The 19689-nt window shown below is 46.2% G+C and overlaps 1 protein-coding gene across 10 annotated transcripts in view; it reads right to left on the bottom strand.

Annotated features, from left to right (window-relative positions):
• The window catches only part of P4HA3 (prolyl 4-hydroxylase subunit alpha 3), a 47400-nt gene that overhangs the window by 17423 nt on the left and 10288 nt on the right, over window positions 1–19689 (bottom strand). For 9 of the 10 annotated variants that reach the window (XR_008426806.1, XM_024572824.3, XM_053923828.1 and 6 more), the window contains exons 4-10: window positions 17197–17346; window positions 10958–11009; window positions 8709–8872; window positions 8331–8507; window positions 3493–3557; window positions 1035–1194; window positions 16–78 (exon numbers count right to left, since the gene is read on the bottom strand). Coding sequence is in view for 9 of the 10 variants with exons in the window: in XM_024572824.3 (XP_024428592.2) it covers window positions 16–78; window positions 1035–1194; window positions 3493–3557; window positions 8331–8507; window positions 8709–8872; window positions 10958–11009; window positions 17197–17346 (831 nt within the window). In the remaining variant the exon portion in view is untranslated. The remainder of the gene's footprint in view (window positions 1–15; window positions 79–1034; window positions 1195–3492; window positions 3558–8330; window positions 8508–8708; window positions 8873–10957; window positions 11010–17196; window positions 17347–19689) is intronic. The other variant, XM_024572828.3, reaches the window with a different exon arrangement.

A 19689-nucleotide genomic window follows, 5' to 3' on the forward strand; every position in this document is an offset into this window, starting at 1 on the left:
CAGAGCAAGACTCACATAGATCATAAATGTTGCAACTCGGTTCCCGGACTTCATTCTGTACAGTGGGCTGCTGGGCGACTGAGACGAAAGTAAAACATATCGTTGTTTTACGCAGTGGCACCAGAGAGACACCAGGATTTCACCATAACACAGGGAGGAGAAAAATGGGGGCGTCACAGGCGGGAGATAGCCTTGACCTACGCCTAGTCGAATTTGTGCCCATCTGTGCTTTTTGGTACTCAATACACTTTTTTTTTTTTACTAATATATCAGACACTTATAAAACAGAATTCCTTGCCAGTAGTGAAAGTACTTTATGAGGGGTTAACTGTACCTCCAGGTTCTTGGTGAAATCAAGAAATTAACATACAAAATATCACAGATAATTTTCCTGTAGTAATAGCGAGTGATAAGACTGGAGTCCCCAGTTATTTGTTGAAGAGACACATCCCTGTTTGTCATAGAACAGTTTGAGATACAATTTACCTGTGATGAAATTCACCCAGTGTGAGTGCGCTGGTCCGTGGGTTGTAGTGAGGTTACACGGTTGTGCAGCCATCCCACTGGCCAGCCTTAGAGCGCCTCCATCAGCTGGGTTTCCTCATGTCTGTCTGCCATAGGCCCCCTGTCCCACCCCCAATCCCGGGCAGCCACTGATCTACTTTCTGTCTCTTTAGTTTTGTCTTTTTCTAGAAATTTCATATAAATAGAATCACAAAGTACACAGATACAGAGAGTAACTGGAGGAAAGACGACCTTCCCTGGGAAGTCCCAGAGTGAAGCAAGACAGATGACACTATGACAGTCCACGTTCTTCTCCCCCTGGCAAATTACAGAGTGGAGGAGGTGGCACATAAAGAAATGAGTCACCAGAAATCAGCCGGACACCAAGGCTTCCAGACCTTCCTGGAAGAAGACCCTTTATACTAAGATTTCACTGAGCATTCTGTGGGGGTCCTAAAGAGCTCGGACTCAGCGAAGTAGGCAACCCTCTGCTTCCCCTCCCAGGGTCTGGTCACCGACCCCACAGTTACCGTGGCATGGTCAAAGTGAGGCTCGTAGTGCCCTCCGATCCCGTAGTTCACCACCTGCAGGTGCTCTGCGTAGGGGGGCTGGGTGTCGAGGCCCGTCAGGGCAGCAATGCGACGGTCGAGGGTCACCAGCATGGGGTCAACGGTGTCCTTCAGCCAGGCGCTAAAACAAATAGAGATTGGAGCGTTAGTGATCTGATGGCAACAATGAATAAATATCTGTGAACGAATGAATGAAAGATGTCGACTGCCAGAGGAAGAAGAAAGGGAGGACAGGAAGATAGACACGATGCTTAATCACCTTCTCTCTCCTCACGCCAAGTCGGCCCAGGTCGTGTTATGCTCTGTCTTAACAGTCACACCTTCATTGGTTCAACAAACACTCCCTGAGGCTCGCTGAGTGCCAGGCCCCGTGCGAGGTGCTTTGGAGAGTGAAGGTCAAAGCACGAGGCACTGGGATGCAAAGAGGAAAAAGACAGAAACCTGCCTTTAAAACAGCTGTTCTAGAGACCCGGCAGCAGCTGCGTGCAGTGGGAAAAGCCCTGTGTTCAAAGTAGTAGGAGCGGAGCCTGACCCTCCGTGTGACCTTGTGTCAGGCCCTTAACCCTGAATCTCCCTAAGGTTCGCCGCACTCCTCTGTAGAGTGGGGATGATGACAATACCTGCCTCTCAGACTTCGGAAGGTTGTTGGCCTGTTCCTGTGAAGGCGATTTGTAAGCTGTGTGTTAGGGGTTGCAGTAGAACACAGAAGAACGTGTGCTCTTCTGCTCCACCCCCACACAAACCAGGGCAGGTCAGAGGCCAAAGAACAAGTTCAGTCTATTTTCCTGAATGTGTTGTTGAGGTTCTGAGAAAGCGGAGGATTTGGGATCGGAAGGGAGGTCCCGGGGAAGTGAGGAAGTGAGCCTCCTGGGGAGACGAGGCTCTGAAGGGAAGAGCCTCAGCACGATATGGGAAGACCGAGTCTTTGCCCTTTAAATTCTGGATTAATTTGCTCACTCTTTCGTATAGAGTGCATGAGTAGTACTGTGCTTTGTGTTCTTAGGTTTAAAAGACAGCCAAGACGAGGCTGTTGTGTCAAAAAGCTCATGGGAGAAGACACACAAATATAACTGAGTACCGGCGAAGGTGGAGTGAAAAATGAGGGCTCGTCCTTACGGGAAAGTGCTGGGGAGCACAGAGGCAGGGGACCACTGTGACTGGGGCACCGCGGTAAGATGGTGACATGCAGGCCAGATACTAAAGGGCATAAAGTGCCAACAGGGGGAAAGGACATGGGGTCCTGCAGGGTGAAGAAACAGTGTAGGTACAGACCCGGAGGGGTGACAGCGCAGTGCGCACCCCTGTGAAAACAAGTAATGGGACATAAGGCTGGACCCGCAGGCCCGGGGCAAGTTGTACAAAGTCGCGCCACTGCGTTCGGAAAACTGCTCTTTACTTTGTGGGTAACGGATGGTCAGTGAAGGTCTGTGGGAGGAATGTGGACTGCCAGTTAGGAGGTCGTGGTGACCTTTGAGAGACAAGTTACAGTGAAGCTGTGAGCATAGAACCAAAATTCAAAGGGGGGCAGGGTGATGGAGGGGAGAGGAGGCAATGAGCATCTCACTCTCTTTACCTGAAAAGTAAAGAGAACACCTACTGCCCTAAAAGGCTCATTTTCTCTTTGGCGCCGGGATGTCGGAAAGGTCAGGAAAGCAGTGAGGCTGAGGGCATATGCGCCTCCCAAAGCTCAGAGGACGGCTCCCACTGTGAACGATCCCTGAAGGTACCAGACCTGGTAGGCTAAGCCAGATGATTCTGGATCAAAGCCTTCATCACTCCCCGCACTTCCCAGACAGCAGACACTCTCTGCCCAGCCTGAGGCCCAAGGATGCGGTCATCTCGTCTCCCGTGGCTGTGACGGGGACCCTCCTCTCACTGTATCATCAGTCCTGTCCTTACAGCGCAAATAAAGCACTGTGGGGCAGGGGTGGGGGAGGGGCACAGCTGGGCCCTGGCAGCTGAGTCTGCCCCTCCTGAGAAGCCCAGGGTTCTAGTCGTTCTTCTTGCCTGAATGTTGGCAAGTCATGCTTTGAATATGAGTCAGGAGGTGGGAATGGAATCTTATAAAATCGAATTACAAATGGGGGTGGACTGTATTCTCTGGAAAAACAATCCTGGCTAGAACAAGGACACACTTATTTTTTTGGTTAGGGCATCGGAGCTTTTTCAAGCGTTTCCCTAATGGCCTTCTAGTTAAGTCCTCGGACCATATAACAACCTGTGAAACGCCTCGGGGTGAGGGCAGTGGAAACTTCCCCCCGTCTACAAGAATGTACAGACATAAACACGAACTACAGGCTCTCCAGCGGCATCTCCAATGGCACCTGAATGGCTGCTGCTGGCCTTCAGTCAGCCCTGCCACTGGCCGGGGGGCAGGCAGCAGCTGCGACACAGCCCCTGACTAGGAAGGGCCCCTTACCTTTTGCTAATTCGGTACTCCACTGGTAACTGCTTTTCGCCTGAGGCCACCACAGATCTCTGCAGCTGATGGGATGAAGATAAAAGAAAGTCAGGTGGTTATGATGGGAGGGAGGAGCTCTGCCATTCCACAGACACGCCACCCCCCCCCAAGTATTAACCTAACAATCACTGGTTCCTTCCAAATGAAAGTTTGCATATACCACTAACTTAGTGATAGCTATCAATATTGAAATAAAAAAATAAGTGACAGAAAATCTTAGCATCCTGTCTGGTAGGCAGTAAGCACTCAGTAAAAGTCTGTTGAGTTCAAATAAAGTAATCGTTGAATCCCTTTGCATCTGCAAGGCTGAGAGTTCTGTAAGAAAAAGGGCTGTTTCTCTTTCCTCTCTGCGTCTGCGTGTGGAGCGGGGCCTGCCTGGTGGTAAGCACTTCGTGTTTGTTGAATTAAATGAACCACCAACAACAGGGAACCTTTTGCCCTCAGAGGGCGTCTACTTCTTCTGAACAACTCTAACAAAAGCTCTTCCTCACAGAGAATCAAAATCTGTTTGCTACAACTGCCTTGACTGTGGGGGGCAGGGAGGAAGCAAACAGGTTTGAAGTCACTAATTGAACTGAATGTCTGGACAGAACGTTTCCATTATTTTTAAATAAAGTGGCTTCTAATTGCAAAAGTACTGTACCAGGGATAGAAAAATGAAATACTGTTTATTTTCACAGTGATGTGACTTCTGCTCCATAAGGGCAAGGACTTGGCCTTTTGTCCGTGCTGCATCCCCCCCCATATCACATCCGCGTCCGCCACCCCCCCCCCCCCCCCCCCCCCGCCCCCCAGCCACCACCACCACCGCCACCGCCAGGCCTACTGGGAGATGAGCAGAGTCCTTTGCCTAAAGACCAAGCCCTGGCACTTCCCATGCAGTCAGAGCAGAGCACGGGGCGAGGAACTGCACCAGACAAAACCTTTTCCCTTCCTGGAGGCTTCTGCCATGTTAATGTTCCTGCTCCTAAACAGGCAGACGCCTTCGGAAAGCCTCTTTCTTTCCTCGGACCTATTTCCCCAGCTAAAAAATGCAGCACGCACGCAATGCGTTCTTGGGAGTGCCCATCACTCTACCACATCAGGATGCGGGAAATCAGCAGGTGACTGGTAGCACCTCTATCTAATCCTTCATCAGTTGTTCCCAGCATCCTCTCCGAGCTGTTCATAGGAGAGGACAGATTCATCGTGGAGAGATGCTCCCTTCTGTTCTTTTAGGGCAACAGCAGTAGTTATAAAAAAAAAATCCTAGGGAAACTCTCCTTCCCTACACCCTCCGTTAAGGAGCCACCTTGCCCTTAATTCCTTTAGCCATTATTTACTGTATGCTTACGTGTCACTCATTTTGGGAGACAAATATTTATTGGTTGTTCTCTGTGCGAAGCACTGTGCTACACATTGGAAATACAGCATATGAAGCCAGACACAGGTCATACGATGGCACCCGAAGGGGCAAGCACAGGATGCTATGGAAATACTGAGAGGCAGCATCTAGGCCATTCTTATAGGGGACAGGAAGGTTTCCCAGGATGCCCAAACGGTGACTGGAATGATACAGGTGAAAAGAGGCCAGGGAAAGAGCGTTTCAGACAGAGAGCAGAATGGGTGAGGAGGCTAGTGATAGTATGATCCGTGCGCAGAGATGCAAGTTCAGGGCAGCTGGGCTGTGGGGTGCAAGGGGGACATGCTACGGAAGGGGTTGGCAGCAGCCAGGCCAAGGAGCTGGTAATCATTCTAAGTGACCCATTAGAGAGTTTAAGCAAGGGCGTGACATGATCAGATTCAACCTTTTAAAGATTACTCTGGCTGCAGCCGGTGTAACACAGGGCTAGGCGTTTCAAGGGCAATATACGATTCCAGGTAGCTTACAGTCCGGCTGGGGAGACAGGATGCTCGCCCATGAAACTGTTAGTGGTACCAGAAAACACGTAAATGGCAGAATAAATGAGAATACCAAACAACTGGTGACAGAGTTTTTAGTTATGAAGACAGAGGTTATTGTATGTGGCCCCCAAAAAGTACTGTGAAGAAAATGTTTCTACTGAAAGAACCAATGAGAATGGGCGAGAGTGGGCGAGAGTGGGCGAGAGTGGGCAGGGCTAGTGCGCCAGAGGAGGCGTGGGTTCCAACCGAGTCTTCAAGTTTGGACAGCATGTGGGTGTGGATGGGGTGACAAGAGGGCATTCTTTGGAAAAGGGACAGTGACTAGGAAGCAGATAAGTTCAACATAAGCCACAGTGTTGGTGTCTGTGCTCACCTCCCATGGGGCAGCTGCCACCATGGGGCTTATTCCTGGCAGAGCCAAAGACCAGACAGGGAGCAGCCACCCCAGCAAGACACTTCTGGGGGAAGGGAGTGTGGCAAGGTCTGTGCCTGTCAAATAGATGGCCTGGCCAGGAGGGATTAAGTGAATATCTCCCGGTGAGATGCCTGTGTCCTGTTACCAGGCAACAGGGTTGTTCTCAGGAAAAAGTAGCAGCTGGCCAAGTGCTCCTGCTGGCTCACGCAGAAGCCGACACCATTGAAAACACACCCTTCAACCCCCTGCTGGAGCTTAATCATCTCAAAAATCTTCTCTACAAACATTCTATACTTCACCGGATTGGCTTTTAGGTGAAATGACTATTGCCACTCTCCTCCGCCCCAAGTCCATGCCTGCTGTCAGAATCCTCCTTAAAATCTGCAGGCCCGATCTTGCCCTCTCATTTAAAACTGACAGCTCCCCCCCTGCCTCCGGGATGAAAGACAACTTCCCCAGCGTGGTATTTACCGTGCTTCTAATGGCGCCTCACCGTGTAGCCTCATCCTCTACCCACGCCACCCCGGCACATCAGCCACTGTGCTTCCCCCATTCTCCGAGCACACTGCAGCTCACATCCCTGCACAGATGGCTTTGTCCTCCTGGAAGACCCTTTGCCGCCTCGTCACTGAAGGTTCCCTTTTTTTTTTAAATCCTCACCCAAGGATATATTTATTGATTTCAGAGAGAGAGGAAGAGAGAGAAAGAAAGAGAGAGAGGGAGAGAGAAACACCGATCGGTTGCCTCCTGTACATACCCCGACTGGGGACCAAACCTGCAACCTAGGCATGTGCCCTGACCGGAGACTGAACCTGCTACCTTTTGGTGTATGAGACGACGCTCCAACCAACTGAACCACCCGCCAGGGCAGAAGGTTTGCTTTTTTATGCTGCCAGAAAACAACTCCCTGCACACATCTCCCTGACAGCATATACCACAACGTATTGTACGTATCCGCAGTTCCCATCATGCAGTAAGTTCCCCCAAAGGGAACGGACCCACACTTCATCTTGTGGAAGCCCAGCACCGGCACCTCGTCTGGCACACGGCAGGCAGGCTCTGCTCCGTCGATGAATGACTGAACGGCTGCCCGTGGGAACAGCACTCCGCAAAGGGCCAGTGACGTAAGTAATTCTGAGTCAGTCTTCATGTGCCCTTTGTAAGAAGGCAACGTGTTACAGTGATGAGGTGGGCTGTATTATTTTTCTAAATATTTACCACACTTCCTGCGGGACAATTAAACGTCCCTTCTACACCGACATCAAGCTTAGCACAGCGACCTGCACTGCCTTCCCTGTGGGAGAGTTAGACCCCCTCTCCCTCTCCACGGCAGTGGCCGCCCGCCTTGCTTTAACCAGCCACTGAGAACAGAAGTAATGTCTGGCACTTCCGAGCACAAGCTTTAAGAGCCAGCCAGTAGTTTGCCATCTCTGTCTTTTCCTCTCCCATGAGACTGGCAGCGTCCCCAGTAGAGGCTGCCCTGACAGACTGGGTCCCAGAGTGAAGACAGGTGGGGCATCGCTGCGGTCCGCCCACGACCCACAGGTAATGTGAGAAAGAAGCAAACCTGCATCGCTGCCCCGGAGATTTCGGGTCGGGTCGGCTTGTTCCCGAGAATACCTCTGCCTGAGTTCCCTGATGCAAGAAGGCAGACTCGCAGGGTGACAGCCACTGCACCTCTAAGTTTCTCTTCCGGCTCTAGTTACATGTGTGACCTTAATCAAGTCCCTTCCCCTCTCTGGACCTCATGTTCCCCCTTAATAATTTAATAAACTTGAACTAAACTTTCCACTCTGTAATTCTGTAAATCTGGACCAGGACATCACTCTTGCCCCTGGCACTTCACCCTTTTTTTTTTTTCTTCTACCAGTTACATGGGATGATGGACATTTGGGGGGATCTTCTTTTTAAGTCAAATTTACATACAATGAGCCCTGGCCAGTGTGGCTCAGTTGGTTGGAGTGTCGTATCATAGGCCGAAAGGTCGAGGGTTTGATTCCTGGTCAGGGCACGTACCCAGGTCGTGGGTTCCATCCCCCGTCAGGGCATGTATGAGAAGGTAACCAATTGATGTTTCTCTTTCACACTGATGTCTCTCTCTCTCTCCCTTGTCCTCTCTTTCCGAAAGCAATGAGAAGGTGTCCTCAGGTGAGAATAAAAAATACATATACAATGATATGCACAGAACTCAAGTATACCATTTGGCAAGTTTTGACAAATGCCTACAGCTGTGTACTCCATATCCCTAAGAAGATATTGAGAGCACATTTTCAACACCCCAGGAAACCCCTTGTACCTTTTCCCAGCCAATCCCCTCCCTCCAGACGCAGCCACTACTGTGATTTTTTCTCGCCATTGATTAGTTCCATGGAATGGCTGTCATTCTGAACTCCTAGACTGACGAAATCCTCGCTGTCAGGCTGCCTATGCTCATACTCCTGAACTCCAGGCCTGTGAAGACACAAAGAAGTTGTTAGCAGGCGTTGGGGACACTCACCCACGGCTCCGCAAACCCTCTGATTTTCTGCGCCTCCAGGTCATTGACGAAGTCGTGGTAGAGAACGACGTAGGGCTCTAGGTGGACGACCTCCTTCCGGATGGGCTGCAGCAGCAGGTAGGGGCTGGCACTGGTCTCATAGGAGCAGTGGAGGCTGGGGATCTGGTAGTGCGTAGGCTGGAAGGAAAGGCTAGAATCAGCATAAGAGGAAACCGTCTAGGAGCCATGCTAATTTAGGGGAACTACAGCATAAAAGAAGCGGAATGTGGGAGATTCAGAATGTGGTCCCTGCATTTTTATAGCCTCTTCCTCACATTGTCCCACTTCTACCCTTTCTAGCCAAGCCGGTTCCCCTTTACTCTCCCTGAAAAGCCCTACCTGGGAGCCCAGGGTCTGACATAACTCCTCGTAGGTGGCTCTGGTCTGCAGGTGGGGTACGTTGGGCCTCTGGATGACAGCCTCTGCTGCTGCCTGGCTGGGGCTCTCTGCCAAGAGCTTTTCATATTTCAAGACATTCCTGGCCATCCTCTTATTATCTGGGCCTGGGAGAAACCAGAGCAGGGGACAACGCAGATGAACAAACGGCGGCCCCCAGGGAGCGCTGCCATGGTTTCCTACAGCTTCACTGCCACACTCGAGCGGCAACGGGGCACCTGGAATAACTGCTGTGTCCGCGCACTGAGGACGTGAGGCCCACCCTCCCAGAGCAGTCCTGGTATTTTTAAAAGGTTGAGTTGGGCCTGACAGATCTGAGGGTGCAAAGGAAAGGAAAGGAAAGGAAAGTGGGTCGCTCTAGGACAGTGCGATGCTCAGTTTTATGTGTAGGGAATAAGCCTCATTCTTTCATTCGTTTATTTACTCATCTGTTCGGTAAACCTTCAATGAACATCTACTATGTACCCGATACTGTGCTAGAGGCTAACCTCGTAGAGATTACAATCTGATGGAGGAAAGAGACAAGCAGAGAAGTTGCAGAGACCACAGCCTATTCTTCTGGAGAACTGGAAGCTAATTAACTCCCAGTGCTACTAGATCCTTCAAAATTCTTAACTAGCCTAGACACAGAGTGGAGCAGTATGGGACAAAGGAGTTCTAGCTTTGGTTCTAGCCTGGGTTCCTGCAGAGGTCTTGCGCCTTATTTGTGCCCACTTTGGCTGCAAGATGCCCTGTGGGGCGGCAGCTACCCCTGGCCTGCTAGTCTCTGTGTATTTCTCAGTGCCTCTCAGAAGAAGGTGCTGAATTGCTCTAATGCTTCCAAAAAGCAGCTTTCTCTGTGGAGCTCAGTCTGCTGTTAACCACCCCCTCTGCCATGGCAAAGGAGGGGGCAGAAATTACCATCCTTTTCTAACAAGAGAAGAAATGAAATTTTGAAGAATGGAAACGATGAACCCAAAACACCACTGAAAATGCTGCACAGCCAGAAATGGAACCGGGAATCTCAGTTTGCTATGTCCCACGTATCCACCTATAATAGTGCACGATTTGGGTTCTCTGGGATAGGCAGAGATTTTAATAGACCAATCACAAAGAAATAAAGGGACATTGGGTTCTCGTGTTGCCTGCACCACTAATTGCCCATGTGTTGCCAGACTATATAGCTACTTCCTTATCCTACCATTTGTCAAATTATGAGAATGGAATAACATCACTAAGTGAATTCATTAAAAAGTGATAAATAAATACAAATGTAAAGTCTTACATGAAATACTTTATAAATATTAAAACATTATAGTGATTTTGTATCTTACTTTAGCATCTACATATCTTATTAAAGGAAAACCTGGGAATCCATCTACTACCAAAATTTTATTTAATTTTTTTAGTTTTAAAAATTTTTTATTTTTTATGGATTTTAAAGAGGGGGGAGGGAGGAGAAATGGAGAAGGGGGGAGAGAAGGAGGCAGAGAGAGAGAGAAACATTGATTTGTTGTTCCACTTATTTATTCACTCGTTGGTTGATTCTTGCATGTGCCGTGACTGGAGATCAAACCTGCCACCTTGACATACTGGGATGATGCTCTCACCAAGTGAGCTACCCGGACCAAGGCTCACTACCAAAATTTTAAGCAAAAAGATCGAAGCAGAGAGCTAAGCTAGCAAGTCTCCATCTCGTTCAACTCTGGTGAGGGTCGAAGCTGAGTTCTGTGCTGAATGGGCAAGATGCTTGCATAGCCAAGCGAGCCCTGGTTTAAAGGGAAGAACTGGTATCTCTTTGTAAGCAGCTGTGGGGAGTAATCTTGCTGAGTCACTCCCCTTGCACGCACAGTTCCCAATGATCACACTTGTTCCCAGGTCTACTTCCCAATCCTGAGTCTCTAGATGTCCCTGGAAAACTGGCTCCCAACCAGGACCTGCTCCCCACAGAAGAACATTAGTATACGACTGTTTGAGGGGGGAGGAGGAAGGGGATAGGTTGTTATCTTCTTAGTATTTTGCAACTAACTTAAAAATCCCCACCGCCATGCACTGATCCGTGTGTAAGATTTAATCCAAAATTAGAAATGCGACTTGGATTATGACATTGGGAAAATAGAAACAGCTGTATTTCACTTGCAGAGCTTTAAGGCCAGGAGCAGCAGGATCTCCCGGTAAGTCAGACCTGTGGCTTGTCTTTCATCATTACGTACTGTAGAGAAGGAACTCTCGGGAGAGGCGGAGGGCACAGGAGACGTTTCCCGCCTATGAAAAAAAGAAAGAAAGAAAGAGAGAAAAAGGAGGAGTTAACTGCACTGAGGATATCTCCTCTGACCAAATCAATCAGTGGACTTTCAAAAATACTATAAAATATTCTTACCACAAGTAGATAATGCAACTCATTGAAGTGAGCAGTAGACTAGAAATGTGGAAGCTCTGTCCTAATTCAGGGTTTGCAGCCCTGACGTAAAGTAGGGCTCCTCAGTTTCCTCATTTACAAAGGACTTATTACCACCCTTACCAGGGAAGGTAGAAAAATAACTGATAATAAACTTTCTTAAAACGTCCTCAAATCCTAAAGCATGCAAAACCACATAATTGCAAGGTGTTGTTATTTGGGTATATTTCATTATTAAACTTAATATGAAAATATAAAAGCCGTAGTAAAAATATAATTTTTTTTCTCCAGGCTCAACCCTTCCTAGAGTCTACAAAGGTATGGGAGGGAGGCAAAGGAAAACTCAACCTGAAACATTCCCACTGCATCGTAATGAGCTCTCCTGTAGCCATTCGGCCCTGGGCTACACATGGTCAAAAGTAAACAGGACTTTCCCAGCAAACCCGGGGAACAGAGCCAAGTGCAGGGTGCTGTGGAGTGATGATAACTGATAGAACGATGTTTCCTTCGGTCATTTTATTTTTGCATATTACATTTTTCTTTTTAATGATAAAAGCAATAAGCACATTCTAAAACATGTGAGAAATAGAAAAACAATGCTCCACTGAAACCCAGGCCCTCCGAGCACTCTGGATGACATCTAGTCTTGACATAGTTATACTCATTTCTTATACATTTTCACGTCCTGATTGTTTCACTCAACGTTGCTATCAGGAATTTTTTTATCCTCACTCAAGATATATATTTTTTATTGATTCTAGAGAGAGAGGAAGGGAGAGACAGAGAAAAACATCGATGTGAGAGAGAAACATCGATTGATTGCCTCCTGCACATGCCCTGACCAGGATCAAACCCGCAACCTAGATATGTACCCTGGCTGGGAATTGAACCTACAAACTTCTGGTGTACAGGACAACACTCCAATCAACTAAGCCACCTGGCCAGGGCAGGAATATTTTTTTCATATCATTACAAAAAAGTCTTTGGAGACATCATTTTTTTAATTATTATTTTTAATTGTGGTAAAAAAAAAATCCACATAAACCAAATGTACTACCTTAACCATTTCTAAATGTACAGTTCTGTAGTATTAAATATATTCACATTATTGTGCAACTAATTGCCAGAATTTGTTCGCTTTGCAAAAACTGAAAGTCTGTACCCATTAAACAATTGCCCATTTCCCCTTCCCCTCAGCCCCTGGGAACCACCATTCTACTTTGTCTCTAGATACCACACGGAAGGGGAATCATACAGCATTAGTCTCTTTGTGACTGGCTTATATTATTTAGTATGATGTCCATAAGGTTCACCAATGTCGTGGCATGTGTCAGATTTCCTTCCTTTTTAAAGTTGAATAATATTCCATTGAATGTATATACCACATTTTGTTTATCCATTCATCCTTTGATGGACATTTGGGCGGCTTCCGCCTCTTCGCTGCTATGAATAGTGCTGCTAGGAAGGTGGGCTTGTGAGAGAGACAGCATTTTTTAAAGTGTATTTTATTGATTACGCTATTACAGTTTTCCCAATTTTCCCCCTCTTTCCCCCCCTCCGCCCTGCACCCCCAACCCTCCGGCATTCCCTCCTTAGTTCATGTCCATGGGTCATACATATAAGTTCTTTGAGTTTTCTGTTTCCTGTGCCATTTTTGACCTCCCCCTGTCTATTTTATGACTACCAATTATGCTTCTTCTTCCCTGTACCTTTCCCCCTCCCCACTGAAAACTCTCCATGTGATGTCCATTTCTCTGATTCTGTTCCTGTTCTAGTTATTTGCTTAGTTTTTGTTTTCGTTGTTTTTCTTTTTTTTTTTAGGTTCACTTGTTGATGATTTTAAGTTTGTTGTCATTTTACTGTTCATATTTTTTATCTTCTTTCTCTTCTTCTTTAACGTTTCATATAATAAGGGCTTGGTGATGATGAACTCCTTTAACTTGACCTTATCTGAGAAGCACTTTATCTGCCCTTCCATTCTAAATGATAGCTTTGCTGGATAGAGTAATCTTGGATGTAGGTCCTTGCCTTTCATGACTTGGAATACTTCTTTCCAGCCCCTTCTTGCCTGTAAGGTTTCTTTTGAGGAATCAGCTGATAGTCTTATGGGAACTCCTTTGTAGGTAACTATCACCTGTTCTCTTGCTGCTTTTAAGATTCTCTCCTTATCTTTAATCTTGGGTAACTTAACGATGATGTGCTTTGGTGTGTTCCTCTTTGGGTGCAACTTCTTTGAGACTGTGGGTTTCCTGGACTTCCTAGAAGTCTATTTCATTCGCCAGTTTGGGGAAGTTTTCCTTTGTTATTTTTTCAAATAAGTTTTCAATTTCTTGCTGTTGTTCTTCTCCTTCTGGCATCCCTATAATTCGGATGCTGGAATGTTTCAAGTTTTCCCAGAGGTTCCTAAGTCTGTCCCCATTTTTTTTGAATTCTTGTTTCTTCATTCTGTTCCAATTGGATGTTTATTTCTTCCTTTTGTTCCAAATTGGGTATCTCCTCACTGCTTGGTACTCTTTCTGAAGTTTTGCTCTGTTCTTTCATTTGGGCCCCATGTCTTTGTCTCGGCACACCTGTTAAGTCGTAAGGGGGCGGGGCCTTAGGTGCTCGCCTGTGCAGGGCAGCCCTCCCTGCTGCGCGGGGGCGCTGCCTGTGGGGGAGGAGCCGGAGAGGGAACGGGGCGGCTCGCCTGCTCGGCTCTAGCCCCACTTTCCAACCACCTCGTGGGAGGCCGGGAGTTTCTCCTGCTGCGGCAACCCCGCTGTAGTCCACAGTCCGCTCTGAGTCTCAGTTTCCCGTTCAGTCATCCCCACCTGCCGGCCTGCCACCTTGCTGCCGCCCACCCCCACCGTCCGCCAAGGTTTCTCCCAACGAGGCGCCCGCCCAGTCTGCTACGTCGCCGAGGGTTCCCTCCATTCACTGCCTTACAGGTCTGCTTGTTCTGCTTGATTTTTTCCTTTAATTCCTTGGTTGTTGGAGTTCCATGCAGTTTGATTTTCTGGTGCTTCAGGTTGTTTATTGATTTTAGATTGGTTGTTATCTTCCCCTTGGTTGTGGGAGGAAGCGAAGGGTTTCTACCTACGCCTCCATCTTGGCCGGAACTCCGAGAGAGAGCATTTTTAATGACTGCATTTTATTTCATCAAGAAGGCACATCAGACATCACCTAACCATCCCACTATTGTTGGACACACAGATTATTTATTATTATATAATACCGTGAATTATCTGTTTTGTACTTAACAGAGGGATAGTTAAGTAATCTAAGGATATCTTATAACATCAGGTATTAACTAAGGGTTATAGTGTTTCAAACTCTTGAGACGAAGAGAACTAAAATGTAATTATACATATGTTTAAAATGAAGGTTTTTTCACAAGATAAAGTTATATTTTATCAAGAAAAATGTTAGAGTTACTTTTGATGTTTGGGTTAAATTTCTTTGGGCATTTCTATACTAAATAATGTTGAGTGAAGGAAAAGAACATACACTTGTAGTGTAACATAATAATACTTGCTTCCATTCACTACTGAGTGCGTACGTGCCATGAACTGTGTTAAGGGCTTTACATGTGTGAGCGCCTTTAATCCTCACAACTCTGAGGTGAACCTTGCAGGGTAGTAGAATATGTCACCCCAAAATATGCCTCTTTGGCATAAGGATCATCTTAAGCTAATTATTTTGAAAAAGCGCAAACATGGGAGAAGTTCTGAAAAGCAGAGCAGACGTTTCCCTGTTGTAAGGGACATAAAGGGAATCTCCATTTGTAAGGATCTCCCCCTCTGGACCAGGTGGGGAAGGAGGACCTGAGTCACAGGAGAATCGTGTCCATGGAGAAGGCACCCATCAAACTCTACATAACTCTCCCCTGGTTTACCACAGCTTTCTGGGTGACCTCCCGCAGCTTGCCTCTCCCCATGGCTTTCTTTCTTGTCTTTAGCTGAAGATAAGTTTTTTTTAGAATTCTATTTTCATTTTCCAATGACAGTTAACATACGATTTTATATTAATTCCAGGTGTGCGACATAGTGAAGCCATACGTACATAACTTACAAAGTGCACTCCCCGAGAAGTCAGCCCCACCGACACCGCACAGAACCACTGCACGATGACCTGCTGTAAGCTGAAGGCGATATTTAAGGTAGCAACTTAGGTTGCCTCAGAGAGCTGCTCATTTTCCCCCAGGTATCTCCCATGTATACATTAGGTATACACGTTAGTAAGCTTCTGTTTATTTTTCCTTTTGTTAATCTCTCTTTTATTATAGGGAGGTCTCAGCCAATAACTCAGAAGATTAGAAGGAAAATTATTTTTCCTCCCCAATAGGATCATTATTATCCCCGCTTTAAAGATAAGAAAACTGAGGTCCAAGGATTAAGTTGCCCAAGTTTTCACAGAATTTTAATCCAGGTCTGTCTGACCTCAGAGCCCAGGATTTACATACTATATTCCACTGTCTCTTATTATTAGCAGGTACTGAAATATTTTTTTCCTAAAATATATCGTGAAAAAATATGTATAATTATATCCGATATAATTATATAATATATAATTCAATCATTTTCATGGTATACATGTATGTATATGCACACGTGTGTGTATACACATTATATACACACATCTATACCATGTACAATCTCATGTGATAATGAAAGGCCCATGGAGAGACACTTACCTCTGTTTACTGTGGGTAAAGGGGAACATAGAAGGTCTGTGAGACAATGCCTTATGTGTTCTATTACTGTTGCATAAAAAGTTGTGCTGTAAGAGCACAAAGAAGGCGAGTCTGTGGACTCTCAGGAGGACTAAGGACGATTTCTCAAAGTAGGCGACATTTGAGCTATGCCTTGTAAGATGAACAAGATCGACCAGACAAAGCACGACTGTGGAAAGAGAGACTTTTCCAGTGAGTAGAAGGGAAATCTAAGTCAGCACAGGCGGTGAGGGGGGGAGCAGAACTAATACTCGGGTCCCGGATTTAAAATCCTGCCTTTCAGAGTGAGCTGCTTTAGTTTATCTTCTCTGAGTCTCTGCGCGGCAATTCTCCCCTTTCTTCCTCTATTAAAATTCAACTACTTCCTGTCTTCTGCTGCATGACAGTGATTCTATTTCAGTTTTAATACATAGCAATTGAGCAGAAGAGTTAGGAAAAGCACTCTGGAAAGTTTTACAGCAAAGATCCACTTACCAGAAACTTCCATGAGGGGAATGAGAGCATCTGCCACACTGAGAATAGATATGTTTTGGGAGCAACACGTGGGGTTGGACCACCCACATCAGGAGAAGGGAGAAAGAAAAAGGACTGTAGGGAGAAGGCCTGCTTTATTAGCTTTGGACACTCTAGGGAACTGGCTCTGTAGTGATTTTTAAAGCCCACTCTTAAAAACTGTACAGTCTGTTGGGAAATAGGGTTACTAGCTATGCCAAAGGATGGCAGCTCCCATATTTAGGGGAATGAGCTTCCACGTGAGGTCGCAGATCAGCCGTGTCAAGGAAAAACACCTGGAGGAGGCGCTGAGCTGCTGCGGCCAGCTCTGCTGGACCCTAGTCACCTTACAGTTGGACTCGATGGCAGATGGAAGAGGGTAGCACTCAAACTTCTTCCTTGGACATTAGCAATATCATGGCATATTATCTGTGAAGAGTTATGAGTTGTTGAGAGGGCAAAAGAGTGATTTACGTTGACCGTGACCCCATTAAACAGTTGTCAATGCAGCTGTTGCGGCTACAGGTGTGAGACTGCCTCCTGAACGAGAGATGAGGACTTTAAAGTGGTCCGTGCATTGGGAAGAGCACTGGACTAGGAGTCCGGCAGCCCTGGGCTCTCACCCCAGCTCTGTGCACTTGGTGACAAGTGAGGAGTTTTTTCTGGAAATTTAGTTTACTCGCATGTGAAATATGGAAATAATAAAACAACTGGCCTGCTTGATTCACATTTGGTGCTGTTGGGGAGATGAAATAAGTTAAGAGACATGAAAATGCTTAGAAAATTGTAAAGCAGATGTAAAGCATTCCATTTATTGTGATGAAAGCAGTGAGTCTCACTTGCTCCCCTACCTGGAAATAGGCAAAGGCCAGGTGATCCAAGGCATCCTCCAGGCTTGCCTCATCCTCTGTATTCCACTGTCCGTAAGATCCTCGGAAGAGACTGGCGGCCTCCTCCAGCCACGGAATGGCATGGTAGTAATCCCCCATGTCATAGGCCACCTGCCGGGAACATGGGTACTATCATTAAAGCCCGAGTCCACAGGTAGAAAAAAGGAAATGACATGCAAAGAGTGGAGGGCCATTGGAACCCAAGAAGGCAAGTGTTCATCTGAAATTCATTTAAATTCATTTTGTTAGGCATCTGTTATATACAAGGCATTTTACCAGGTATAAAGAAGACACATGTGTTCTTACATTTAAGGAATTTATAATCTGGAGAGAAGACATATGAATTCAAGTTAACTATAATACTGGGCAGAATGGCATGAACGCTCGAAGAAAATACATGTAATATGCTGGGGAGACATAGACAAAGGCGGAGGTTTGGGAATCTCAGAAGGTTTCATGGAAGAAGTGGCATCTGAGAGGAGATGTCCTTGAAGAAGGAGAAGGATTTCAATAAGCCACGATTGGGAGGAGGGGCACTTTAAGATGAGGGAATGGTAGAAACAGAAGCCAAAAGCAAGAATATGTTCGAGTAGTGCATTGTGGCCGCGGTGGGAGGTGAAGAGAGGCAGGAAGTGAACTTAAAAAGGCAATGAGAGTCATGAATGCCATGTGTTTGGGGAGATATTGCTGTGGTGGTGCGAGGAATGGATTCACTCACTCATTTATTCAATGTTTGCTGAGTATTTACAATGTACTTGTGGTCCCTGCCCTTGTGATCTTCCCATTGAGGGGCCCATGATAAACCAGTAACTGCGACACAATGCGTTAACACCATAATGCAGGCAGACCCGGGAAGGCTATGAGAGCCCAGTGGATTGTCCTATATTAAATGTCAGAATATGGCAACATGCACTAGACACAGCTCCTGTCTCCTAATAGCTTACAGTTAACTAGAATACCAGAACTGCGGGTGGAATTTCCTGGAAATCGATGTTGGAGACAACATGGAATTCTAAAGTCACAGAGTTGGAAGGACTCTTGCAAAATGATCAAATTCAGGTATAACTTCCAGACAGGCAGAAGGGCAGCAGAATGTAGAAATAACGTGACTGCAGCCTAAATATAAGTCAGTTTCTATCCCAGGTCTGCCCCATACCTGCTGTGTTACCTCTCTGGTCATCAGTTTCCAATTTGTAACAACCTTGAGTTGAAGAATGTTAATCAAAGATTACTTAGCTTTTTCTACTAAGTTAATGATTTATTTAATTAAAGTTTCCACAAGAAACTTCAAATCCTAGCAATATGGTAAGTTGAGATCATTGAAATCCTTCCAACCACAAAGGCACAGATTTTTAATAAAACACAAAACAAGCATTTTAGTATATATTTTGAAGAAAAAATAGAAAATACCCAGGTACCAGAAACAAAAAAGGAGCTGAAAATCCAGGCAATAAACTTATGATCAGATGCTGAGGCTGCCTAGGATGAGGTGGGTGCTAGTCTTAGCAACCTGGGTACTTAGTGGCCTCAGGTCATAATGTCTTCATGAGGACAGATGAGCCTTCCGTAGATCTCCCCAAACCTAGGTAGTGGCATTAAGACACATTCATAAAACTAAAACCTGTGAAAAACTACACCTTAAGAAAAAGATCAGCCCTGGCTGGTGTGGCTCAGTGGATTGAGTGCCAGCCTGCGAACCAAAGGGTCACTGGTTCAATTCCCGGTCAGGACACATGCCTGGGTTGCAGGCCAGGTCCCCAGTAGGGGGTGCATGAGAAGCAACCACACACTGATGTTTCTCTCCCTCTCTTTCTCCCTCCCTTCCCCTCTCTCTAGAAATAAATAAATAAAATCATTAAAAAGAAAGAGAAAAAGAGTAGACTGGGAAAAATCTACCCACCTTCACAAGGAGACAAGAAAGTTGGTTTCTTTCTCTCTGGGCTCTCTTTGGGGAAATAAAATGTCTCCACGGAATATTCACAGCCTTTAAGCCTCTGGCTCACATGAATTTAGGGTGTGAATTTGAATTATTCATACATTTAAGGAACCCCCAGGCCAATAAATCAATATAAAAATAGATCTAAGGCCATTGCAAATCAAAACCACAATGATATATCACCTCACACCTGTTAGAATGGCTTTCATCCAAAAGACAAGAAATAACAGGTGTTGGTGAGGATGTGGAGAAAAGGGAACCCTTACGTACTATTGGTGGGAATGCAAATTGGTACAGCCACTATGGAAAACAGTATGGAGGTTCTACAAAAAACTAAAAATAAAACTACCATTTGATCTAGCAATTGCACTTCTGGGTGTTTATCCAAAGAAAATGAAAACACTAACTCAAAAAGATATGGGTACCCCCTGTTCAGTGCAGTATATTTACAATAGCCGAGCTATAGGAACAACCTAAGGGTTCCTCAATGGCAAAGGATAAGTGGAGAAGGAAAGTTA

Source organism: Desmodus rotundus, chromosome 5, assembly GCF_022682495.2.
Source record: "Desmodus rotundus isolate HL8 chromosome 5, HLdesRot8A.1, whole genome shotgun sequence".
NCBI classification, from domain to species: domain Eukaryota; kingdom Metazoa; phylum Chordata; class Mammalia; order Chiroptera; family Phyllostomidae; genus Desmodus; species Desmodus rotundus.